The sequence below is a fragment of the Monodelphis domestica genome, chromosome 5 (genome assembly GCF_027887165.1).
Source record: "Monodelphis domestica isolate mMonDom1 chromosome 5, mMonDom1.pri, whole genome shotgun sequence".
NCBI classification, from domain to species: domain Eukaryota; kingdom Metazoa; phylum Chordata; class Mammalia; order Didelphimorphia; family Didelphidae; genus Monodelphis; species Monodelphis domestica.
The window spans coordinates 121,527,823-121,555,712 of NC_077231.1; the positions used below are offsets into that span (position 1 = coordinate 121,527,823).

The 27,890-nt window shown below is 37.8% G+C and overlaps 1 protein-coding gene across 1 annotated transcript; it reads right to left on the reverse strand.

The window, feature by feature from the left end:
* Positions 1 to 4,720: 4,720 nt before the first annotated feature.
* Positions 4,721 to 24,351, reverse strand: COPS7A (COP9 signalosome subunit 7A). The gene is made up of 8 exons (XM_001365126.5): positions 24,178 to 24,351; positions 23,373 to 23,577; positions 17,074 to 17,149; positions 7,533 to 7,621; positions 6,874 to 7,076; positions 6,011 to 6,116; positions 5,661 to 5,812; positions 4,721 to 5,511 (listed from the first exon to the last, which is right to left on the reverse strand). The coding sequence occupies exons 2-8, from the start codon at positions 23,532 to 23,534 to the stop codon at positions 5,472 to 5,474; spliced, it is 828 nt and encodes a 275-aa protein (XP_001365163.1). The 5' UTR covers positions 23,535 to 23,577; positions 24,178 to 24,351; the 3' UTR covers positions 4,721 to 5,471.
* Positions 24,352 to 27,890: the final 3,539 nt, after the last annotated feature.

Genomic DNA, 27,890 nt, shown 5'->3' on the forward strand with positions numbered 1-27,890 from the left:
TGAGGTGAAGCTGCTCCTAATTTTCAACTGTGCTCCTCCAAGAGTATTTTACAAATTAGTTTGTATTCTAAACTGGTCTTCGTTAAACACAAGGACCTCAGTTACTGGATGAAGGACTCAACACTTGCTAAAATATTCTAGGAAAGTTGTAAAGCAGTATGGAAGAAATTAAGTTTAGAGCAACAACCTCACCTTATATCAAAATAACCTCTGAATAAACACATGCCATAGATAGAAGGTCACAACACAAATAACAACTTATCTGATCAACAGCTGGGGGAAGAGTTCATGACCAAACAAAAGAACGGGAATAAAATGGATGATTTTGATTACATAAAATTAAAGTTTTTGTCCAAACAAATATAATACAACTAAGAAATAATTTACTGGGAAAAAAATCTTTATAGAAAATTTATCTGATATAGGTCTCATTTCCCAGATATATAAGGAATGATTTAAATATATATGAATAAGAACCATTCTCCAATTGATAAATAAGCTAAGGATATGCACAGGCAGAAGAAGAAAGTCAGTCCATCTACAGATGGATGAAAATATGCTCCTTCTGGTCTTAAGATACTTCCTAGTTGTGTTACTCTGGGTAAATCACTAATCCCTACCCCCATTGCCTAGCCCTTCTGCCTTGGAACCAATACATGATATTGATTCTAAGATGGAAAGTAAGGGACTTAAAAAATGTGCTCCAAATCACTAATAATTAGAAAAAGACAAAGTAATTCTGAGGTCCCATTTCTGACCCATCAGACTGGCAAAGTTGACATTACAAATTGTTGGAGGGGCAGCAGGAAAACAGGTACATTGATGCACTCTTGGTGAAACTGTAGATAGGGCCAACCATTCTGGAAAGTCATTTGAAATTATGTACAAAAAGTAACTAAATAGTGCAATCTTTTGACCCTGCTATATACTACTACTTGTGAGGTACCAAAAAAAGTTTTTTAAAAGGTAATAAAAAACAAGTTTGTGCAAAAACATAGCACTTTTTTGTGGTGACAAAAAAAAAAGTGGAAACCAAGAAGATGCCTATCAGGGAACTGGGGGACAAACTGTAGTTTATAAATGGAATGGAATACAATAGATAATTTCAAAAGACATCTGAAGACTTGTAAGAACTAATGCAGCCTGTATCTGTATCAAAACAATTTACAATATCAATATTACAAAAAATGAACAACTGAATGACTTAAGAATTCTGATCAAATAAACGATCACTGCTTACTTACCCTAGGACAGCCTAATATGCAGAAAAGAAATGTATCTTTAAACTTGATCATTGTTGGAATATGCTGTGCCTGATTGTGCTTATTTGATAGAGGTGGAGGGAAAAATGAATGCCTGATCATTGAAAAAATAAAAAATTTAAATAAAAAAATAAACTGGTTTTCCTTTTTGGCTGCCACATCTCTCCCTCCTTGGCAAAGAAATTATTTACAATTGAGGCAGTTAATAGATTCCTTGCCCTCCTCAGTGTGGCAATTACTTACTGTTGGCTACACTTCTACAGGAAATCAAGGTCATTTGCTTTTTTACATTCCATTTTTTTTTTGGCATGTGCCACTTATTTGAAAAGGTCAGGCTTAAGTTGTTATCATTATAGTGTCTCTATCTTTTTGTGATATTAATTTTTACCTTTTCTCTAGCTGATGTGATTGCATAAGCTAATTCTGACACAATGCCCACATAAATAGCCAGGTAGTTCTTGTCAGAACATAATTTTCTGCAATATTTTTCTGTGTTTGCTACGTTCAACATCTGACTGCTCTTTTTTGATAAGAAAATGTTTATAGAGACATTAGCTTCTAAGTAATCTAAATAACCTTGGCCTCTCTTTTCTCATACCTGAGCCATATTTTCCAACATACTTGCTTTGGGGGACCTTTTAAAGCTCACATCATTTCTCTGCTTCTTCACCATCTACAACAGATGTGAGTGCATAAGCTAGTTATTTTCAGGGTGGTTTTGATTATATCATTGAATACTGCATTAGTTACCAAGTGTCCTATGAAATGTTTCTTTTTATCTCTGGACAATCCAATCCAATGCTATCCAAAAGCATTCACTGAGAACCTACTATGTGCCAATGAAATGAAGTGATTCATAATTGGAGGATGAAGGAGTGAGCACGGATCAGGAAAGGTTTCCCTAACAGATGGTAAATGAGTTGAGCTTTGAAGGAAACTAGGGATTCTTAAAAGGTAGAGCCAGGCCAGAATGTATTCTAGGTGGGGGAAGGGGAACAACCTCTGCAAAGGCATGGAATCAGTATACAATATTGAGCTCAAAGAATAGCAAGTGGGGCATTTGGTGAGAACATAATATGCATAAAAGAGAGTAATGTGCAATGAACCTGGAAAACGAAGCTGGTGTTAGATTATGATCAAGATGAGGTGTCTGTTTAATCTTAGAGGAACCAGGGAAGCACTGAAGTTTCTTGAGCAAAGGAGTGAAGCTCTTAAGTGGGCTTTAGGAAGATTGTTTTTATAGCTCTGAAGAGGAGAGAATTGATTGGGGAGGAGAGACCAGAAGCCAGAAGTCCAGTTAAGAGGCTGTTGTAATAGTCTAGCAGAGGCGATAAGAGATTGACCTCGTGGGTGGCTGGATGGGAAAAAGGATATGAAAGATGTGGAGGTAGAACTGACAAGACTAAACAATGAAACGAATATGGCAGGTGAAGAGTAAGAAAGAACAGACAAGACTCACAACTGACTGGATATTGTTTGGCATTTAAAAACTTCACAACCAAGCACTACCTCCCTGTGGCCTGCATTACCCCATCTCTGAACTGTGCAGGCCCGCTAATATGGCGCCATGATGTTGTCTGATCTCTGAGCCTCTGACAGGCCTCCTCACCCTAGAATCCCCTGAAGGTTCAATCCAAGTGCCACCCTCTATGTGAAATCTCAGCTTTGCTAGGGCCTCCCCTAAGACCACAAAAAATTATTTTGTGTTGGCTTTGTATATACTTGTTGCATTTTTGTGTGTACTCAGATACATTTTATCTTACCCCAATGGAATTTAAGCTTCTTGGAGGCACAAACTGTCTCATTTATGTCTTCACATCCCCCAGTACCTAGTACAATAGATAACATGGTATTTGTTGATTGATATGGGGGTGAAAAAGAGAGGAGTCGAAAGGAGAGGGCTAGGTTTGAAACTGATTCTGCCAATTCCTTTGTATCTCCATGAAAAACTTGTGAGCCATCCTTCCATTTACCTGCAACTTCCTTTTGTGTTCTGGTTTAATTGTATTTCTTTATTAAGACGTGAATATTAATCAATCTTCCAATAGCATAATGATTTGTTGATAATGTTTATAATCTGCAAACTGTCATTCTTAGTACCCTTTGCCCCTTTTCCCATCATTTCAGTAGCAGAAAGGGGTTGAATAAGCCTGAGAGCCATTCTTAATTTTCCTTTGTTTTATGGATGAATGACCAAGGCTTTCATGACCATTTTTCTTCCTTTCTCTGTATCTTCCACCAACTATTTATGAGGTGAAGATAAAACGCTTTAAGGTATGGGGCTTAAACACAGAGAATCTGGAAGTACTCAGACATAACTGAGTCTCTTTGGCTATTCTTTGGGGCTCATAATCCTTAAAAATACCATGACCCAGTCACTTTCCAGATTAGTCTTGTTCTTTTCCTCATAGCTTCCAAATGCTTTGCAAACCAAGGCTATCTTAAACTCCTCAAAGGTAAATCTCTAGAATGTAAAGATTACCCATAACAAGAGAAAGGACAGTACCTAAATCTGGTCCCCCAAAGTGTCACCTCCGAAAAGGTCATATGCTATAAACATCTGACATTAGGAAATTAGAGGACCATTAGAAGTTATTAGCTAATGTAGAACAAACTTGGCCTGGGGGAAGAGAAAATGCATCTCCCTCTCTTCTCTGCAGAAGTGGAGCACTATGGGTGTGGAATGTTGCATATATAATGTACTGGCTAGTTCTGCTGAACTTCCTTTTTCATCTTTCTTTTTTTATTCTTTGTTACCAGGGATGACTCGCTAGATAGAGAAGGGAATAGAAATATATCCAGAAATAGAGATAAAGACAAAAGATGTCAATCTTTTTAAGAAATAAGAAAAAATAAATCATTAGTTTGTAGTGCTCATTTGCTCTAGGTAGAGTATGAAAGGGAGATGAGGTGAAAACCATAGAGATCAAGGAAAAAACTGGGGAACAAGTGGAGTGAGATATATAGTTCAAACCTGCTCCTGAAGAATTCTTTCTTTTCAGTGGGAAAAATGAAGCTACAAAAGGAAAGAAAGGGCATTAGAGCTACAGGCAAAGCTAGAATAAGAAGCTCAGAGCCTTCTCTGTCAACTTAATGTTCTCATTCTTCTCCCCTGTAGTAAAGGAAGTTTCCTTTAGTCCAGTTTTTAATACAAGCCAGGGTTGGAGTGAGTGGATGTGCAGATGTGGGAACCCCTTTTTCCATCCATTTCTGTTACCAGGTACATCAAAATTTCTTTTCTCTTAGATTCCCCTAGAGATCCTGGGCCATTTGTCATTCCCATGATACTGTGCTAGACTCCAACTCCTATCCCTCCATCCCTCTGTGGCCAGGCTGGAGGCTCTCCACACGGCTCTCTATTCTTTCCGGCACTAGGCTTAGAGAGAGTTAATGCTGAGAGTTAATGATTCTCCTCTTGCAAACATTCCATAAACAGAGGAGACTCAACTCTGGAGAGATTCATATAGATCTTCTTTGATTTATTTGAGTCATTTGTGTCTGTGTATACACGCACACGCAGACTTTTTTTTTTAAATACAATTCATATCCCACCCTGCCAAAGAAAAACAAATAATCCTTGAGGGGCTCTGTTGGGCTTTCCCAGGATGCCCAATAGTAGGCAGGAAACTTCTTCCAACATTCCCTCGAGCAGCAGCAGTCTCTATGGGTTCTGGGGTTGAGCCAGGCAGCAGTGCTCCTGAGGGGGAAGTAGGGACAGGAGGAAACAATCCCAGCATGTCTAGGATTATAGGGGGTGGGGTTCCCAGGAGAACCCTTGGATAAAGGATTGACTCCCAGAATTCCCAGGAGAAGGGAAAAGAGTAGGCGAATCTAAGGCTCTTTGGATACCCCCCAAGAGTCAAGGGGCAAGAGGGAAACATTCATGCAAGGGATAGAGGTATTGGAAGAGGGATACACAAATGACATGCACAACCCCAGACATTCAACCAGTTACAAACAAGGACACACTCATAAAGGTCTTTGAGGAGGAAGGGAAAGAATATGCACACAAAATACGATTATACACAACATAAGGATGAGGGAGAAACATGGCCTGTACTTGCCTCCTCCCAAGGAGGTATAAATTAGCCAAGGGGATTGGGGCAGGGAAAGGTTGGGGCTCAGACCTAGGGAAATGGTAAGTGGGGCATGATTCAAAAGGGGCTGGCAGTCAGTCCCCAGATCCCCCAAGGTGAAATGACAGTCCTTTCAGTTTGATTTGGACCAGATCTTGGCGCTGCTGCGTAGCCTAGTTCAAGAAGGAGAAAAGAGAGATTGAGCATGAAGGTTTAGAAACCTCTAATCCTAAGGCTTTCTGTACCTCCCCCAAATGACTGATTGGAGGAGCCAGATTCCTAAAATCCCAGGCAATATGGAATTTCTACTGGGTAGGCTCACCCTTTCCCCTTAGAAGCCTTCTTGCTGGGCTGGCGCTGGTTGGTGCCTGGAGCAGGTTCTCTCAGCTCCGTCAGGTGTTGCTCTGGATCCTGGGATGTGGCTGCAGCAGCAGCTGCTGTCGTTACCTTGATGGTTTTCTTTAGGTTGGCCACCTGCCAAGTTAGGAACAATGGTGTCATAGCCCTCTGAATCCCACTGTGCCCTTTGCTCTTTGCTCACCATTTTCAGCCGCTAAATTCACTACTCCACTACTCTTACACAAACCTAACTTCACCCTTCAGGATATGGAGCACACAAGTTATAACTGGCCCCCTCCCTAGAACCTGTACCCTGCTCCATGTACTGCTCACCTCACTCTCAATCTGCTGCTTTAGGCCCAGCTGTTGTTCTTTATGTTGATTGGCACGGCTCACCTGCTCCTCAATGCCTGACAACACTACTTCACAGCCCATACACCTGCATGAAAAGAAGGAAAAAATGTGTTCCAGGAGTGTTGTTGGGACAGGTGAATTCCTTGGTCTGAAGGGAACCCTGGGTTCTGGGATCCAAACTTTGCTAGGGTGCAAGGTTCCATAATTTTAATCTTAGAAGTATCAACCTGAAAGCAATGAAATCCCTGAAGGGAGATAGGGATGAAAATACATGGAATGAGAGAAGATAAAGTACAGTAAGGGTCAGACACTGAAGGGAAAATGTGGCAAGGATTACTGAGGGGAAAACAGAACAACATAAACATGGGGACCTGAGATGGGATGGAATCAAAGGGGATACAAAACAGGAAACATGGATTAGAAGTATATGTAGAGAAATCCACGAGGTTCAGGAGGACTACAATAGAAAGATGTCAAGGAGTCAATAACTGAGATGTCAGGGCTAAGTTAGATGACTGACATTCCATGACAAGCCATTCTTAAGGTAGCACCATTTCTGTGCCTCTATGCCAACCATCATCTCAGGGACTCTGGATCTAACCCACAATTCCATATCATTTTTATTTCTCTCCTGATACTACTCCATTCATAACTGCCAGGAAGATTGATAATGGCAAACTTTTGCCAGACTCTTTTGCTCCACTGGTGCAAATTGTTCTTTTGCCTGTAGGTCAGCCATTTCTGAAGTCCCTCCTTTCTGTTCTATCTTAGAGGACCAAGCAAGCCCCTTTTATAAATTTCATCACGGAGGTGGCCCTTACTGTTCCTGGATAAAGTCTCACCATTCCTGAAGGGTCTGAGCAATGGAACTGAGGTCCTGGCGCTGTATATCACGCCCAATACTATAATCCACTTCAAGCCGCTGGTTCCTCTGGTCCAGGGAACCTCGAAGTACATCTGCATACACAGCCTCAATCACCAGGTCCTCTAGTTGCCGCACATTTCGTAGAGCTAGTGCTTCTAGAAGCACTGCATATGGGATACACTGAAATCATAAGAATGGGAAGAAATAATAAAAAAAAGAAAAGGGGGTGATGTAAATGTCCTAAAGGAACCTATTCCCCATCTAGCCTATATGTCATCCCCATTTCAGAAGCTGAAAGGAACAAAAAAAAAAAGGCCTTTTCTTTCCTCATTGACATATGAAGTTGGAGTTTTTAAATCTTCCTTTTGTCTCTCCCCCTACCCCCACACCATACTTGCCTATTTTCCCAGGGTATCAATCCAACAAAGGCTAAGCCCTCATGGGATATTGAGGGGTCCTCAGTCTACCCCCTATATGGATGTGTATAATGAGAAATGTCATGGGGAGAATGAGACTGGCAATTGAATCAGAGATTCCCTTCCCACAATATGCTCTCTCTAAAGAGAACACAGATAACATCATACAGGAAACATGGATGAAGGGATAAAGAGTAGTGAGGTTGCACCAACAGCCTACCTTGACCTTGGCAGCCAGCGTGACAACTGATAGATGCCGCAGCTTGTTCTTTTGAGCCTCTGTGAGGGGGGGCAAGTTCCGGGCTTCAGCTAGAAGAACAAAAGAATAAATGGTTTTAAAGCACAATCTATAAGTAGCTATTATGGCGACAGAGAAGCTCAAGACTCAAAGAAGACAATTTACTTAAAAACATCTATAAGAAAAGGTTAAAAGAAAAATGCAGACTGGACACATGCCCAACAAGAATTCTTGAACAGTTACTGAAGGCACTAAAAAATGATTTTTAAAAATCAAGTGAATGCTACAGAAGAAACATGAAAAGGGAATTTAATAACTTGGTAAAAAGAGGTACAAAAACCTCACTGATGAAAATAACCCTTTGAAAATTAGAAATGACCAAACTGAAGTTAATAACTGTATGAGACATAAAAAACTAATAAAATGAAGTCAAAAGACTGAAAAAGTAGAGAAGAAAATGTAAAATATCTCATACCAAAAAAATGACCTAGAAAACTGACCAGGGGAGATATTTTAAGAATTATTGGACTAGGGGGCAGCTGGGTAGCTCAGTGGATTGAGAGCCAGGCCTAGAGACGGGAGGTCCTAGGTTCAAATCCGACCTCAGCCACTTCCTAGCTGTGTGACCCTGGGCAAGTCACTTGACCCCCATTGCCTAGCCCTTACCACTCTTCTGCCTTGGAGCCAATACACAGTATTGACTCCAAGATGGAAGGTAAGGGTTTAAAAAAAAAAAAAAGAATTATTGGACTAGGGGGAAAAAAGAATTGTTGAACTAGTAACAGGTAAATTTACCAGTGGATAGAGTGTCAGGCCTGGAATTGGGAGAATATGGGTTCAAATCTGGCCTTAGATGGTGCCTAGCTATATGACCCTGGGCAAGTCACTTAAATACAATTGTATCCTTTATCAGTCTTCTGCCTTGGAACCAATACTTGTATCAATTCTAAGACAAGCGGTAAGAGTTTAAAAGAAAAAAATAATTATTGCACTATCGGAATTATATGAACAAAAAAAAGCCTATAATTTTAAGACATTATGAAGGAAAACTGCCCACATATCTTAGAATCAGAAGGCAAAGTAGAAATGTGAAGACTCTACCAATCACCCCTGTAAAAATAAATAAATAAATAAATGAAGTCCCAGTGATAACTATTATAATCAAAATCCGGATGTCTCAGGTCAAGGAGAAAATACTGCAAACAGCTATAAAGAAAGAATTTAAGTACTGTAGAGTCATACTCAGGACCATACAAGATTTAATAGCCATGCCTATAAATAAAAGAAGGGTATGGAATATGATATTCTAGAAAGTAAAGGATCTAGGATTACAACCAAGAACAACTTTCCCAGAAAAACTGAGTGTAATTCTAAAGAGGGACAATTGATATTTAATGAAATAAAGGACTTTCAAAAATTCTTGGTAAAAAAGACCAGAGTTAAATAGAAAATCTGACATTTAAACACATGACTTTTAAGGGAAATCTAAAATAAATGAGTGAGAAATCATAAGGAATTAAACAAGGTTAAACTGTTTACATTTTTATATGGAAAGAAGATATAAGTAACCCCCTCAGAACTTTACCATTAGCAGGGGTCAGAGAGAAAGTCTAATTAGACAGAGGGTATGATTCTATTATATTTTATTAATCTCAGAAGAATGGAAGGGTGAGGAAAAGGAATAATACTTGAAGAAGATGAAATGGAAAAGAATGGGGAAAATAACCTCAATAAATATGGTTCACAATGAAGAATTTATATAGTGACAGGAGCTAATCTTAGCAGGAGGAAAGAATATACATACACATATAGCAGGGTACAGAAATTCACCTTGCTCAATAGGAAAATAGAAGGGAAAAGGGTTAAGAGAATGGATGGGGAATGACAGGGAGTGTAGATTAAAAGAGGTAGTGGTCAAAAGAAGAAGAAAAACCCCTTAGGATAGGATAAAGAAATGGAGGGAAATATAATTAACCATCATAACTGTGAATATGAATGGGATGAACTCACCCATAAAACAGAAGATAACAGAATAGATTAGAAACAAGAATGCAACAATATGTGATCTATAAGAAAAACACTTTAACATAAAAATACCTATAATGTTAAAATAAGGTCCTGGAACAGAATCTGTTATACTTCAATTAAAGTAAAAAAGGCAGCAGTGGCAATCATTATCTTATATGAAGGAAAAGCAAATATAGATCTAATTAAAATAATGAAACTACATTTTGCTTAAAGGTATCATAAATAATCAATTAATAGCAATATTCCACATATATGCACCAAATGATATAGCATCTAAATTCTTAAAGGAAAAATTAAATAAGTTATAAGAGGCCATAGGCAGTACAACTATAATAGTTGGGAATTTCAATTTGCGCCTCTTAGACCTAGATAAATCTAACCATAAAATAAGCAAGAAAGAAATTAAGGGGATGAATACAATTTTGTAGAAGTTAGATATGATTCTCTGGAAAATACTGAATGGGTAAGGACTCCGCCTATTTTAACTGTGCACAGCACCTTCACAAAACTTGACTAAGTATTAGTGCACAAGAACCTCACAAACAAATGCAGAAATTGGAAATGCATGTTTTCCTCCCTATAATTCAATAAAAAATATATTCAACAAAGGACCTTTGAAGTATAGATTTAATTGGAAACTCCATAATTTAATCCTAAAGAATGGATGGGCTAAAGAACAAATCATAGAAACAACTTCACTAAAGATAATGACAACAGCATAGCAAAATTTATATGCAACCAAAGCACTATTTAGGAGAAATTTCATGTCTCTAAACATTTATATCAAAAAAAGAGAGAAAGGGTTCATAGATCAACATTTTGAGTATGCAACTAAAAAAAAAATCAAAACCCAACAAATTTTAAATGCTCAGTTATGGTCAGCTGTATGATTGAGATTGAGAGCTAGGCCCATAGATAGAAGGTCCAGCGTTAAATCTAGCCTCAGATTCTTCCTAGCTAGGTAACTCTGGGCAAGTCACTTAATCCCAATTGCCCAGCCCTTACCACAATTTTGCCTTGGAACTGATACTTAGTAATTGACAATAAAAGTAATAGACAGTAATAGGGGTTAAGGATTAAATTTTTTTTAATACTCAATTAAACACCAAAATAGTTATTCTGAAAATCTAAGGGGAACTTAACAAAATTGAAAGTTTAAAAAAAATCACTGAATTAATAAGCAAAACTAGAAGCTTTCTTTTAAAAATAAAATAAACCATTGACTAATTTGATTTTTTAAATAAGAAAACCAAATTATCAGTTTCAAAAATGAAAAAGGTGAATTCACAACCAAAAAGAATGAAATAAAAGCAATCTTATGCCAATAAAATTAACAATCTAAATGAAATGGATGAACATTTATAAAAATATAAATTGTCCAGATTAAGAGAATAGGAAATAGAATTCTCAAATAACCTTACCTCAGGAAAAGAAATTAAACAAGTCATAAATTAGCACCTTAAGGGGAAAAAAACCCAGATGTATTTATGAGTGAATTGTGCCAAACATTTAGAGAACAACTAATTCTAAAACTAAAAAAAAAACTGGAAAAACATGTAAAGAAAGGGTCCTACCAAATTCTTCCATGATACAAATATGATCTAAACCAAAACAGGAAGTTAAAACAGAGAAGGAAAACTAGAGAATAATTTCCCTAATAAATAATGATGCAAAATTTTAAATAAAATACTAGCTAGGAGATTATAGCAATATGGCACTAAGCTCATACACTATCATGAAGCTGGACTTATACCAGGAATGAAAGGCTGGTTCAACATTAGGAAAATTATAAGCATATTGATCATATTAATAACAAAACAACAAAATCATGATTATTTCAAAAGATTCAGGATAAGTCCTTAATAAAATACACTACCTATTCTTATTTTTTTTTAAAGTAGAAAGTAAAGGAATAAATGGAACAGAAGTTCCCTACAATGTTAAGTAGTATCCATCAAAGACCAAGATGAAGAATTATCTGTAATAAGGATAAAGGGGTCTTTCAAATCAATTTGGGGTGAAGCAAGAACATCTATTATCACCATTATTATTCAGTATTGTAGTGAAAATGCTAGCTATGACAAGAAAAAAAGAAAAAAATTAAGGAATAAGCACAGGCAATGAGGAAACAAAACTATCACTTTTTTGTAAATGAGATGGTTTACTTAGAAAACCCTAGAGATTCAACTAAAAAATTAATCAAAACAACTTCAGCAGTTGCAGGATATAAAATAAACCCACATAAATCATCTGCATTTCTATATGTTACTAATACAACCCAGAAGGAAGAGACAGAAAGAGAAGATTCACTTAAAATAATTACAGACAAAATACTTGGGAATCTACCCATAAAGACACATAGGAATTTATGATTAATTTATAAAACAATTCATTCAAGTAACATCTAAATTATCTGAGAAATATGAACTGATAGCAGGTAGGTTAAGCCAATGTAATAAAAATGGTAATGCTACATAATGTACTTATTCAGTGCCATGCCAATCAAATTACCAAAAATTATTTCATAGGGCTAGAAAAAATAACAAAAAAATTCATCTGGAAGTATATAAGGTCAAGAATATCAAGAGAATTAATGAGAAAAAAATAGAAATAAGGGGGACTAGCAGTGCCAGATCTCAAATTATATTATGAAACTAAAATCATTAAAAAACAATTTAGTACTGGATTACAAATAGAGATCAGGGGGATGGATTCAGTATACAATACACAAAAATAAATGAACACATTAATCTTCTATTTCATAAATCAAAAGATCCCAGCTACCGGGGGCAATAATTCCCTATTTGACAAAATTTTGGGGGAAAAATGGAAAGTAGTCTGGCAGAAAGTAGGTAGATATCAACATTGACATATGCCAAGATAAACTCAAAATGGGTACATGATTTAGACATAAAGAGTAATGTCATAAGCAAATTGATGGAGCATGGAAGAAATTACCTGTCAGAGATGATGAAAGGGATGGTTTAAAAACAAAACAAAACATGAGAAGACTAGTATGAACTGATGAAAAGTAAAGTGAACAGAACCAAGAGAATATACAATAACAACAATATGTGAAGATAATCAATTTGAAAGATTTAATTACTGATCAACACAGTAATAGGAACAACTATAATTCCAAAAGCATAATGAAAAATGCTATCTACCTCCAAATAGAGAACCAATGGATTCAAGAGTACAGATCAATAGGCCAAGAAGGAGTTCTACCAAATTCATTCTACGACACAAACATGGTACTGATCCCAAAGCCAGGCAGGTCAAAAACAGAGAAAGAAAACTATAGACCAATCTCCCTAATGAATATAGATGCAAAAATCCTAAATAGGATATTAGCAAAAAGACTCCAGCAAGTCATCACAAGGATCATCCACTATGACCAGGCAGGATTCATACCAGGAATGCAAGGATGGTTCAATATTAGGAAAACCATCCACATAATTGACCATATTAACAAGCAAACTGACAAAAATTACGTGATTATCTCAATAGATGCAGAAAAAGTCTTTGATAAAATACAACACCCATTCCTATTGACAACACTAGAAAGTATAGGAATAGAAGGGCCTTTCCTAAAAATAATAAACAGTATTTATCTAAAACCATCAGCAAACATCATCTGCAATGGGGATAAACTAGAAGCCTTTCCAATAAGATCAGGAGTAAAATAAGGATGCCCATTATCACCTCTATTATTTAACATTGTACTAGAAACAGTAGCAGTAGCAATTAGAGAAGAAAAAGAAATTGAAGGTATTAAAATTGGCAATGAGGAGACCAAGCTATCACTCTTTGCAGATTATATGATGGTTTACTTAAGGAATCCTAGAGAATCAACCAAAAAGTTACTCGAAATAATCAACAACTTTAGCAAAGTTGCAGGATACAAAATAAACCCGCATAAGTCATCAGCATTTCTATATATCTCTAACCCATTTCAGCAGCGAGAATTAGAAAGCGAAATACCATTCAAAATCACCCTAGACAATATAAAATACTTAGGAATCTATCTGCCGAGACAAACACAGGAACTATATGAACACAACTACAAAACACTTTCCACACAGCTAAAACTAGATCTAAACAATTGGAAAAACATTGATTGCTCATGGGTGGGACGAGCTAACATAATAAAAATGACAATCCTACCCAAATTAATTTACTTATTTAGTGCCATACCCATTGAACTACCAAAAAACTTCTTTTCTGAATTAGAAAAAACCATAACTAAGTTCATTTGGAAGAACAAAAGATCAAGGATATCCAGGGAAATCATGAAAAAAAATGCAAAGGAAGGAGGACTTGCAGTCCCAGATCTCAAACTATACTATAAAGTAGTGGTTATCAAAACAATTTGGTACTGGCTAAGAGACAGAAAGGAGGATCAGTGGACTAGACTTGGCGTAAATGATCTCAGCAAGACAGTTTATGACAAATCCAAAGACCACAGCTTTTGGGACAAAAATCCATTATTTGATAAAAACTGCTGGGAAAATTGGAAGACAGTGTGGGAGAGATTAGGTTTGGATCAACACCTCACACCCTACACCAAGATAAATTCAGAATGGGTGAATGACTTGAACATAAAGAAGGAAACTATAAGTAAATTAGGTGAACATAGAATAGTATACCTGTTAGACCTTTGGGAAGGGAAAGATTTTAAAACCAAGCAAGACATAGAAAGAGTCACAAAATGTAAAATAAATAATTTTGACTACATCAAATTAAAAAGTTTTTGTACAAACAAAACCAATGTAACTAAAATCAGAAGGGTAGCAACAAATTGGGAAACAATCTTCATAAAAACCTCTGACAAAGGTTTAATTACTCAAATTTACAGAGAGCTAAATTAATTGTACAAAAAATCAAGCCATTCTCCAATTGAAAAATGGGCAAGGGACATGAACAGGCAGTTCTCAGCCAAAGAAATCAAAACTATTAATAAGCACATGAAAAAGTGTTCTACATCTCTTATAATCAGAGAGATGCAAATCAAAACAACTCTGAGGTATCACCTCACACCTAGCAGATTGGCTAACATGACAGTTATGGAAAGTAATGAATGCTGGAGGGGATGTGGCAAAGTAGGGACATTAATTCATTGCTGGTGGAGTTGTGAACTGATCCAGCCATTCTGGAGGGCAATTTGGAACTATGCACAAAGGGCGATAAAAGAATGTCTACCCTTTGATCCAGCCATAGCACTGCTGGGTCTGTACCCCAAAGAGATAATGGACAAAAAGACTTGTACAAAAATATTCATAGCTGCGCTCTTTGTGGTGGCCAAAAATTGGAAAATGAGGGGATGCCCATCAATCGGGGAATGGCTGAACAAATTGTGGTATATGTTGGTGATGGAATACTATTGTGCTCAAAGGAATAATAAAGTGGAGGATTTCCATGTGAACTGGAACAACCTCCAGGAAGTGATGCAGAGCGAGAGGAGCAGAACCAGGAGAACATTGTACACAGAGACAAACACACTGTGGTATCATCGAACGTAATGGACTTCTCCATTAGTGGTGGTGTAATGTCCCTGCACAATCTGCAGGGATCAAGGAGAAAAAAACACTATCCAAAAGCAGAGGACAAACTGAGGGAATAGAAACACCGAGGAAAAGCAACTGCCTGACTACAATGGCTGAGGGGACATGACAGAGGAAAGACTCGGAGCGAACACTCTGATGCAAATACTAACAACATGGCAATGGGTTCAAGTCAAGAACACATGTGATACCAGTGGAATCACACGTCGGCCACGGGGGGTGGGAGGGAGGAAAAGAAAATGATCTTTGTCTTTAATGAAAAATGCATGGAAATGATCAAATAAAATACTATTAAAAAAAAACAATTCTGAGGTATCACCTCACTAACATAACAGCTATGGAAAGTAATGAATGCTGGAGGGGATGTGGCAAAGTAGGGACATTAATTCATTGCTGGTGGAGTTGTGAATTAATCCAACCATTCTGGAGGGCAATTTGGAACTATGCCCAAAGGGCGATAAAAGACTGTCTGCCCTTTGATCCAGCCATAGCACTGCTGGGTTTGTACCCCAAGGAGATAATAAGGAAAAAGACTTGTACAAGAATATTCATAGCTGCGCTCTTTGTGGTGGCCAAAAATTGGAAAATGAGGGGATGCCCTTCAATTGGGGAATGGCTGAAGAAATTATGGTATATGTTGGTGATGGAATACTATTGTGCTAAAAGGAATAATAAAGTGGAGGAATTCCATGGAGACTGGAACGACCTCCAGGAAGTGATGCACAGTGAAAGGAGCAGAACCAGGAGAACATTGTACACAGAGACTGATACATTGTGGTACAATCGAAGGTAATGGACTTCTCCATTAGTGGCAATGCAATGTCCCTGAACAATCTGCAGGGATCTAAAAAGCACTATCCACAAGCAGAAGATAAACTGTGGGAGTAAAAATACTGATGAAAAGCAACTGCTTGACTACAGGAGTGGAGGGGATATGACTGAGGAGAGACTCTAAATGAACACTCTGGTGCAAATACCAACAACATGGAAATGGGTTTGAATCAAGAACACATGTGATACCCAGTGGAATTGCACGTGGGCTATGGGAGAGGTGGTGGGAAGAGGGGGGGGGGGGAAGAAAAGAAAATTATCATTGTTTCCAATGAATAATGTTTGGAAATGACCAAATAAAAATTAAAAAAAAAAAAAGAATACAGATCAAATCATATTTTTTCTATTTATTTCTATTGCCTTTTTTTTTGGTGTGAGTATGGCTAGTGAAGAAACTTGTTCTTTATGACTACACATATATAATAGGTCTTGGGTTTGGGGGTTTTTTTTTTTGGTCTTCTTAATGGATTAGGGGAGAGAATTTAGAAGTGAAAATAAAATAAAATTGAATTAAAAAAACAACAAAGCACATGCTTCTCATTTGATCCACTTGTAAGGAGTACAAATATTACTATCCACATTTTATAGAAGGAGAAATTGATGATCAAGGAAGTTGACTTGCCTATAGTCACAAAGCTAGGGAAAATACATTAGCAACTGGAAGTGCTGGAGCTGGAAGTCAGGTCTTGTGAATGGGGACCTGACTTCTCAAAGCTGAGCTGTGGACCTAATTCTCCTTTACTCACTACCCAAGCCTGAGTTTCTCATGCCATTCTAGGTTTTGGCCTCTAATATACTTAAGTCAACAAACTCAACTGGAATTCAGGAAACATCTATTAAATACCTACTTTATGTAGAACACAGTGCTAGGTACTAGTTTAGGTAAGATAACATTTCTGCCAACAAGGAACTTAAAGTTTAGTAAAAGGTGATACATACACAAAAAAATAAAATACAAAATAATATATAAATGTCCCCTAGGAGTTTAACACTGTATCCTAGGAATGAATTTACAATAGGATGTTCCAAGGAAAGACTATGCTTCCTTGCTCCCCTCTCCCTCCTTTGTTCCATCCTATCATTTCAGACCCTCTGCTTACCTAAGTAGTCTGCATATGTTCCATAAGCAAACACTGTGAGAAGCCGAAACGTAGGAGCAAAGTCACTCTCTGCCAGCTAGAGGAGATAAGATCATAGGAAAAGTTATTTAATAATTGCCAACATTTATATTATTTTGAACTCATATTTGCCCCCACCCTATTTACCTAATCCTGTTTCCCACTACTATTCAACAATCTCCACTATAATGGGTCTAGTTTCATCAATGTCCTTTAAGTCCTCTATCCTCATTCCTACCTACCTCTTTTTGTTAAGTTGTGTGTGACCCTGCTCCCCCCAACCCCACCCACTGACCTGGAATATCTACCTTTAATCTATATTCTACTCATCCTTTAAGGCCAAATTTAATTCCCATCTTCTATTTGGAACCATCCTGCAACTTATGCTGATTTTCCTTTCTATGAATTCCTACTAATTATCTGTATCACTTATTCTAGGACTAAATCACACTACCTTTTATTATTACTTAACTTCTTCTTTTGTTTGTTGTTCTTTCACTTCTCTAAATATATATTCCCAAAGGACAAATGTTTTATCTCATATTTATCAAGTGGGCTGGCACTGCCAAAAACTTAGTAGGTGCTTGGTCAATGATGATTGAAAGAATAACTATTTTCTCATTATTTTTTATGCTTATCTTTTCTCTTTCATGGAGACTAAAAATTCCTGAGAGGGAGGGATCATGTCTTCCACTTCTCTTATATGTGTCATAGAGTCTAACACCATCTAAAACTCTCAAAAAAATAGAATGGACAGCCTCAAGGCCTAGTGAATTCTCATTACTAGAGTTCTTTTGGCAAAAGTTAGATAATCAATCACGTAAGGATTCATACCCAACACAGGGTGAAATGGATTATTTCTAAGATCTGTCCCAAACCTGAAATTCTATGATTCTATGTTGGGGACAAGCCCAACTCAATAAATGCTAACTAATATTGTTGTAAAATGAAACTGTGTAATTCTACCCTACAGAAAACAAAGGGCAGAGGTCAACAACAACATTCTCTCTACCAAAAACTGGCCTGAAAAGGCAGAATGACAAACCTATAATATCTGTAGTTTGGAATCTTTTCATGTTCTATGTCTATGTATACAGCATGTAGAGTGATGCCAGTTTGAGTTCAATCAACCCCTGAAGATGACAACCACTCTAGGCTTTTACTCTTACCTTTACAAAGCTGTAGCGACCAGTTTATCAGTTTTCCTGATGAGAATTTGGGGGAGATGTGCATGTCATTTTGACCCTCAGGGCAAAAGCCCTTACCTAGACATACCTGAGAGGGAAGGGTGTATGTAAAAACTAAAATATATGTCATGTGGAGTACCTACTAGGAACATAAAACAAGGGCAAAAATTTGTGATGAGGGTTCTGGGTTCCAAGCACCAAAAATTATACTTCCCATCCAAGGAATTTTATTCTCTATATCAATATCCCCATCCTCCTTTAAAAGTTGGTCAGTGGGTCTATATATAGCTATGGGGAAGAATAAGGTGGAATATATTCATTAAAATTTTGGTATCTGAAAGTTACTGTTGAGATGGTTATAATACTGTGAAGAATTCCAGAGAAAACCAGGGGATTCTGGATGAGTGAAGCTTTTCATTTTCTGGTCAAAGGTTAATTTTCTAATTAGAATAACAATGTCAATAGGTCAAGACATACATAAACTTGCCTTAAACAGACCCTTTTAAATGAAAGAACAAAGTACCACACTGTCAAAGATTGGTTAAGGAAGAAATCTCCACAGTTTATTTAGAATTTTCATAGAGCTAAGCCCATCTTACTTATTCTCTCATCGCCATGGTCAAGGGATTAATTAGAGATGTTTAAAAATGGAATGGACTGCCTATGGAGGTAGTGAGTCACTGTATGTAATACAAAGCAGTGCTTGGTTGGCAGAAGAACTGGACTAGGTAACCTCTTATCTTCTAATTCTGGGATTTTGTTATTCTAATGAGTCAAAGAATGTGAGTAGGTCTTCCATTTGGCCGTTGTCCCTCTATATTCACCATTACTGGATCTCTTCAAATCCCTATTTCTATGAGGGGCACCACCTTCCTTCCAGTCACTCAGGTTTACAACCATGTTGTATCTTTAATTTGTCATTCTTGACTCCTCACTTTCTCTCATCTCACATACCTGAACAGTTGCCAAATGCTGTCATTTCTATCTGTACATCTCTAGAATAGTTTCTTTCCCTTCTCTCTACTCACAAAACATCCTAGTTCAGACACCTTACCACCTCTTATTTGGCCTACTATTTTATGGCCTCATAATTGGTTTCTTCCTACTCCAAAAGGAGTTTTATATAATAACCAACTTTCTTAATTCCATTTAAACCTTACCAAGATTATGTATTTTTCACTTGGTGATCCCATCAGTTCAGTGATTTCAATGATCACATCTATGCAGAGGACTAATAATTCTACTTGTACAGTCCTAACCTCTCTCCTAACCTGCAGATTCAAATTTTTAACTACTAGATATCTCAAACTGGATGTCCTATAGACATCATAAACTTGATACATACAAAACTGAACTCATCCTCCCTACTCTAATCATTCCCTACTTCTGAGGACACTACCATCACTCAACTCCAAACATTATCATTGATTCCTCACTCTCTCACACACCTCCTACCCCCATAGTCAATCTTTTGCTACTTAGCTTTAACTTCATAACTTCTCCTCTATACTACTGCTTCTCTCTGATACTGTCACCATTCTAGTACATCACCTCATGCCTAGACTATTACAGTAGTCTGCTAGTTGGTTTCTCTGTCTCATATTTCTCCCCATTATCTACTCCATTATCGAAGTATTCTTCCTAAAATACAGATCTGACCATATCAAACTGTGACACTGTCTTCTATGGTTCCCTCAAGTCAATAAAGTTCAAATATAAAATCCTCTGTATGGCATTCAAAGCCCTTCACAGCCTGGCATCTTCCTACCTTTCTAGTCTTATACTCCCCAGCAAGAACTCTTCAATCCAATAACATTGGTTTCCTTGTTTCTTGAACAAGATATTCCATCTTTTAACTCTGGGAATTTTCACTGACTGTTCTCCATGCCTGAAATATAGTCTCTCTCCATATTTCTACTTCCTAACTGCCTAGAATTCTTTGAAGTCCTAGCTAACACGCAATTTTCTTCAACAAACCTTTCCTCATGCCCTTTAATGTTAAGTGTCTTTACTGAAAATCCCCAATTGAACCTACATATATCTTCTTTGTACATAGTCGATTTTGTGTTGCCTCCTACATTAGACTGTAAGCTCCTGAGAAAAGGGACTGTCTTTTGCCATTTTTCACCAGCACCTAGCACTAAGTATTTAACAAATGCTTACTAACTAAATGATGTGATACTTTTCTTGTTGGATACAATCAAAGAATCACAAAACAAGAAGGGATTCAGAAGCCTATATATTCAAACACCTATCTGAATGGGACTCTCTTCTATATAACTGACAAATGGTCAGACACAAACTCTGAAATTCTTTTTTTGTAAAGTTTTAATGTTTAGAATTTCCCTAGCATACAGTCTAAATATGCCTCTCTTCAGCTCCTACTTCACCCTCAGAAGTCAAGCAGAAAAGGGCAAAGTCTTCTTTTGAATTCATAAAGGGAATCCCAAAGTCTTCACTTCTCCAAACATCTCTACTTCCTTCAACCAAGTGCAACCATATTGATTGGATCCATTATAAATTTATTTATTTTTCTTAGGGGAGGGGGGTGGCCTTCTCTATAGCAAGACAATTCTTTTACTACTCTTCAACTGATCTATTCCACTCTCCACAATGGCTTTCCCAAATTCTCTCTTCAAGTCTACAAAAGCATTTCTTCCCCCACCTTGCCTTAGGCCCTTGCCTCATGGTTATTTACCAAAAATTTCCTTTTCTATCATGAAACAACCCTTCTTATCTTTCAGCCCTTGAATATTACTCCCCCTCTCATTTTTCCTTTGCTCCAGACTGTGATAAAGAGGTAGCTCTTTTCACCAAAGCCAAATTCTTTCTTATTTTTACCTTCAATCTCTTTTCTTCTTGCCTTCTCCAACAAACTGAGCCCACCATCAACACCTCTTTCTAAACTTTCATTTCTTCCTATCTCCTAGTTCTTTTTTGCTACTTCCAAACATGTCCAAATCTCCCCCAGCATTATAAAACCTTTCCTGGAATCTATTATCCACTATTATCATCCTATGCCCCTTCTACTTTTCCTAATTAAACTAGAAAAAAAAGTCAGTGTCTCAACTTCCTTTCCTTTCCCTTGTTTTTTTAACCTTCTGTAATGTCTTCCAACCTCATCACAAAATTGAAACTGCTTCTCCAAAGTTATTTTTAATTGCCAAATCTAATGGCCCTTCTCCTCTCAATCCAATCCTTATTTGAAGTCTTTGGTATTACTAAGCACCATCTCCATGGTCTCCTCTCAGCATTTTCATGGCACAGGTCTCTCTCTACTTTTCTCCTAACAGTCTGAATAATTCTATGACACTTTCGCCAATTCATCATCCTTGTCATGCCATTAACTGAGGGGGTACCCCAAGGCTCCAGGCCTCTTTTAGCTTTACATTCTTTTTTGATCATCTCTCATCAACTGTCATGTGTTCAATTGCCATATCCATGCAGGAGACCCCAGATCTAAACACTCAGTCCTATTTTCTCTCCTGAACTCCAGTAACACATCATCAACTAAATATGGAATACCAAATGGATTTTTCAAACATGTCCAAAACAGAACTCATTATCTTTCTGTCCAGACCCATCCCTCTTGCAAAAGTCCCTCTTTATGTGAAGAAAAAACCTGGGTTTGCAGCCACATTACCATTGGTTGCCAAATCCTGTCATCTCTATAAAACAGTTTTAGCATATTTCTTCTATCCCCTCACACAACACCCTAATTCAAACCCTTCATTTGAATCCCTCTTTACCACAGTCTTAACTGGACTAGTACACTCCTACTCCAATCTTTTCTCCACAGACTTGACAATGATTTCCCCAAATACAGATCTGATATTGTCTCTATAATCAAATATAAACTCCTTTCTTTGGCATTTAAAGTCCTTCATTATCTAGCTTCAACTTGCTTCTCCAGCCTTATTATATAATACTTTATGGCTTCTTGCACTCCACAGTTCAGCCAAACTGACCTTCTTACTGTTCCTCAAACTCATACAAAAACATAAAAATCCAGACATGAACTAATATATCACCTATTAAGCAGAACCATATAAAAAAGAATGTTTTAATATTAAAAATGATCTCCTGGGCTAAAATCAGGAAAAATTCATTTTTGCTTGTATTTGCATTGTATATGGTGAACACTTACACAAGCTATTATGCTCACTACTGTACGTTTTTCTAAAGAAATGAGTATTAAAAAATTCACCTATTTGGCTAACTATACTGATCCTAGAGCAAATTATTAACAAAATTACTGTTTGCAGGCTTAGATAGGTCATAAACAGGGAATTTTTTGAAAATAAGGAAGCATATTCAAATAGGACACTCTTACAGCACTGAGAATATAAATAAAATTTTCTTATCCTTCTCAAATTCCTGTTTTGTATATGTTTCAAAATGTACATGCCAGTACAGTAGTTAATGCATGTAATTTTAAAATAAATACACATATTTTGGGGTACTTGCTCAAAAATGTTTTACTGATGGAACTGGGCACAGGATAGAAAAAATTGGGAGATCTCATGCCCTTTTTTTGGTTGTTTGCTGGTTGTTCAGCATTTCTGACTTTGTGACCTCATTTAAGGTTTTCTTGGCAAAGATACTGGAGTGGTTTGCCATTTCCTTCTGTAGCTTATTTTAGATAAAACTGAGCCAAACAATGGTTAAGTGACTTGCCTAGGGTCACACAGCTAAAAAGTGTCTGAGACCAGATTTGAACTCCAGAAGATAGTCTTCCTGACTTTAGACTCCATGTCTCTAGAACTCTATCCACTGTGCCACATCATACTTTTTCACAGGAACCATCTTTCCCTACTCATCTTTTGTGCATAGCTAAAAGCCTTTGTTAATAATAGAAGTAACCCTCTTATATATCTGTAACCTCAACAAAAACCTGGAGGCCTGAAGCCTTTGTTGTTGAAAGGCTTCTTAACCCTAACTTCTACAGACTGTTTGTTTGTTAGTCAGGTATTTGGGAAGAGCAGTACTAGTCACTGACTGTAGCTCTCTGCTCTAATCTAAAAGAGGGAGGGAAAGATTGCCGATGGAATTTCCATAAGAAGGTCTGTTGGACTCCTCAAGCCAGGTACCCACCTCTCGGACATTGGGCATATCCAACAGCTCCCCGAAAACATAGACACCTGGGGCCTCCAACACCTGGTGGATAAGGGTAGCCAGGGCAGCTCCTTTGGCCGACTTGGCCAGAAGCAGGAATTGCTCCTGGTTCTGCCCTGTCACCTTCACCTCTGAGCTCATGGCTAGACTGGGCTGGGGGCCACTGGGCTCAGGAGCCTTAGAGCTGCAAGGAAGAAGGGGATTGAAAGCAGGCAAGAAGAGCAAATTGGGGAGGGGGGGTGCCAGTTGCAGGGGAAAGCATGGAGTCAGTGATAAGGAGATACAGGAGTCGATGGTCCAGGGTGCTCAGTCAACACAGATCAGATTGGAACCTGGACTGGCAGGGAAGAAAAGGTTCCCCAAGAATCGGGGAGTGGGGCCTTGTGGAATTTACAAACGTAGGTTCATTAGGAAAAAAAATCATCAGAACAGTGTTCAGGGAGCCAGGGACACCCCACATCCCGGGGTAGTGAGCTCCTTTCCCACTCCCTTGACCCTCCTGACCCAGGCCCCACCCCCAAGCTCCTTTCTTTGGAACGTGGTGTTAAGGGGGAGTGATTGAATGTTTCCGCTCCGCCCACCCCCCAACCTTCGAGGCGAGGGGCGCGCGTGCAAGACACGTGCCCCCTGCTTGCCTCCCAGCCCTCATGACCCCCGCCCACGCAGGGCTCCGCCCCCTCCCCCCACGGCCTCCTCACCCCCTCCCGCCCTTAAGGGGGCCGACTCAGGGGCTGTGGACTCAAGCCCAGAGGCCCCACGGCAGGCTCTGCGGGGCAGCGGCTACCTGTCAGCTTCGCCTTTCCGGTGCACTTAGAGGGATGGCCCCTCCCTCACCTCCGCCAGCTGCTATAAACCGTTACCACAGCCTCCCTCCGTGGCCCCTCTGGCCACAAAACTCTATGACCGGCTCTCGAGACCCCCCACTTCCGCTCCTCTACGTCATAGGCTTCGGGAGCCCGCCCAGGGGGCGGTGCGAAAAGGACTCTCTGGCCCTTTCCATGTTCTGATTGGCCATTGTCTGGAGAATGGCAGGTGACTACTGGTTGTCTTTTTTTTCCTCCTTGTCTTTCAAAAAAACTTTATTGTTTAGAAACACTATATGATAATTTCACACGCCTCTTCATTCCATCAAGTCTGAGTGTCCATGCACTTGATTAGGAAAACCTTTCCGGGAAGCCCTTAAGGCTGCGTGGGACCAGCAGCTGGAGTGATGGTGGGGTTACAGTGCCACAAGAGAAGGAAGGAACGGGGAAGAGGGAAATGGAGGAGATGGAAGAACGCAGCGAGACCTTTCTTTTTCATACATCTAGAGGTGACGGGGACCTTAGAAGTCATATAGTCCAACCCATTCTTTTTTTCTTTAAAAACAAAAACAAATACCTTGTTGATGCCTTTTGTCTTTACATCAGTCATTTCCTATCCCACCCCCTTTGGATGGAACAGTGCCTCCTGTTAAAGAAAGAAAATTAAGCAAAAACATCTAATACATTTTGCTTTGTGTATGTATACAATACTCTGGCTTAGTAGTCCCCCATCTCTCTGCAGTGAGGGAAGGAGTGTTTCATTATCTCATTTCCCTAACTTTGTTATTGGGGTTTTTTTTTCTAAATTTTTTGGTCTTCTTAACATTCATGTCCCAATGATTTCCCAGTGATTCTCCTGTTCCTCATAAGTTCTTCCCTTAGAGCAAAGAAGCACAGTTAATCAGAATAAATCAACATATTAACCATGCCTGAAAATGTATTTCTCTTTTTGTAGCCTTATAGTCTACCATCTCTCTTTTGAGACTCTAAATTCGTCAGACTTCTGAACTTCTTCAGTGTTATTTTCCTTTACATAATTGCAGTCATCCCGTAAATTATTTTGATTCTGTACCAGTTCATCTAAAGATTTTCTAAACTTTTTCTATTTTTAATTTTATTTGACATAATAATATTCCATTACATTCATATAATCAATTATTTCTATGCATATTCCAATTAACGATTCCTTATTTACATATGTCACTGCTAAAACAAAGTCTTCAGCTCTCTATTTTTTTAAGAAGTTTTATTTATGCCTTTGTCTTTGTATTAGTTATTCCCTACCTCCTCCAGAATAAACTTTCCCTTGAAACAAAAAAGCAATTAAGGAAAAAACCTGACCCTATCTGGCATTATATACAATATCCTGTCCTAAACATTAGGGAAGAAGTATGTTTTAGTATCCCTTCTCAGAAGTCTTCATTAGTTTTTTTTCATTATTCCTTTTATTAAAAACTACTAGAGGCAGCTGGGTGACTCAGTGGATAGAAAGCCAAGCCTAGAGATCAGAACTTCTGAGTTTAAATTTGACCTCAGATACTTCCTAGCTGTGTGTGACCCTGAGCAAGTCACTTAACCCAATTGCCCAGCCCTTATTCTTCTTCTGCCTTGGAACTCATATCAATTCTAAGATCAAAGATTTTAAAAACATTTTTAAATAAAAAACAAAATAAAACAAAAACTACATTGTTCTAGTTGTATCAATTGTTCTAATACTGCTTATTATGTATTAGTGCATACAAAACATTTCTACAAATTCCTCATATTTGGTATTATTTTAACTGTGTTATAACCTATTATAATAATTGGTTTTATATAATAATATATTATTATATTATAGATATGTAATAATAATGACATTAATCCCTCATTCTTTAAAGCTAGTCTCCAACTGATGATCATCTATTTTGTTTTACTTGTCTACTATCACAAAAAGTACTGCTGAGAATATTTCATTATAGTTTGAACCTTTCTTGTCTTTTACTTCCATGAAGTATGTACTCAGTAGTGAGACTGGTGGGGCAAAAAGTATGCCCAATTTACTTATTTTTCTTTCTTCTTACAAAAAATATTTCCCCCCAATTATATGTTAAAAAATTTTAATATTCATTTAAAAAGTTTTTGAGTTCCAAATTTTCTCCCTGTTTCCCACCCTCCCTCTCTTACTCACTTCCACCCTTTGCCTTCTCTGAGATGGTAAGCAATCTGTTATAGATTTTACATATGCAATTGTGCAAAACATTTTTCCATATTAGTCATTTTGTGGAAGAGATCTCAAATGAAAAATGAGAATAGAAGAAAATGAAATATAGTATGTTTCAGTCTACATTCAGACTGTATCGATTCTTTCTCAGAGGGTGGATGGCATTTTTCATCATGAGTCTTGGAACTCTACATTGCATAACTAGGTCATTCACAGTTGTCCATCAAAAAATCCTGCAAATTAGAACCAGGAGAACCTTATCCACAAAGACTGATACACTGTGGTACAATCGAATGTAATGGACTTTTCTATTAGCAGCAATGCAATGATCCAGGACAATTCTGAGGGACTTATGAGAAAGAATGCTATTCACATTCAGAGGAAGAACTGTGGGAGTAGAAACACAGAAGAAAATAATTGCTTGATCACATAGGTTGATGGGGATATGATTGGGGATGTAGACTCAAACCATCACCCCAGTGCAAATATCCATAATATGGAAATAGGTCTTGATCAATGTAAAAAATAGACTTGAATACAGGACTACAATCCCCACGAGCCTTTGCTCCACTTCCCCAGAATGCCTTGTAATCTCACCTGGGCCGAGATCGAGAAGGTATTTAAACTGATTCAAAGGCTTTTGAGAGGCACTCTCTTGGCTCTTTTTGGACTTCCGTTTTGGAGCAGGCGCATCTCTCACGTGATGTGAGGTTATTTTGTCTAGGCCTCTGGCCTAGGCACATGTTTCTTACTTGTATATTCTTTAATCTTTAACCTTTAATAAACCTTTAAAAATATAATACTTCTTGCAGAAAGAAACTAATTTCTACCTGCCTCACCTGTCTCAGTCTCCCCATATTCCCTAAATTTTAATCTTTACATCAATGACATGTAAAACCCAGTGGAATTGTGCATCAGCTATGGGGTGGGGGGCAAGGAGGGGAGGGAAAGATCATGAATCATGTAACCATGGAAAAATATTCTAAATTAATTCATTAAATAAAAATTTCTAATTAAAAAAATCCTGCAAATTAAAACAATTTTGAGGTACCTCCTCACACCTATTAGATTGACAGTAAAGGAAAATGGTGAATGTTGAAGGGAATGTGGCAAAATTGGGAATTGGGACACTAATGCAGTGCTGGTGGAGTTGTGAACTGATCCAACTATTCAGGAGGGCGATTTGGAACTATGCCCAAAAGGATATAAAACAATGCGTAACTTTTAATTCAGTAATACCACTTCTAGGTCTGTATCCCAAAAAGATAAAAAATCAACATTTTAAAAAAGGGAAAAGGAACTACTTGCACAAAAACATTTAGAGTTGTTCTTTTTGTGGTGGCAAAGAATTGGAAATTAAAGGGATGTCCATCAATTGGGGAATGGCTGAATAAATTGTAGTATATGATGGTGATGGAATACTGTTGTGCTATAGGAATGATGAACAGGATGATTTAAAAAAGAACTAGAAAGACCTTCATGGACTGATGC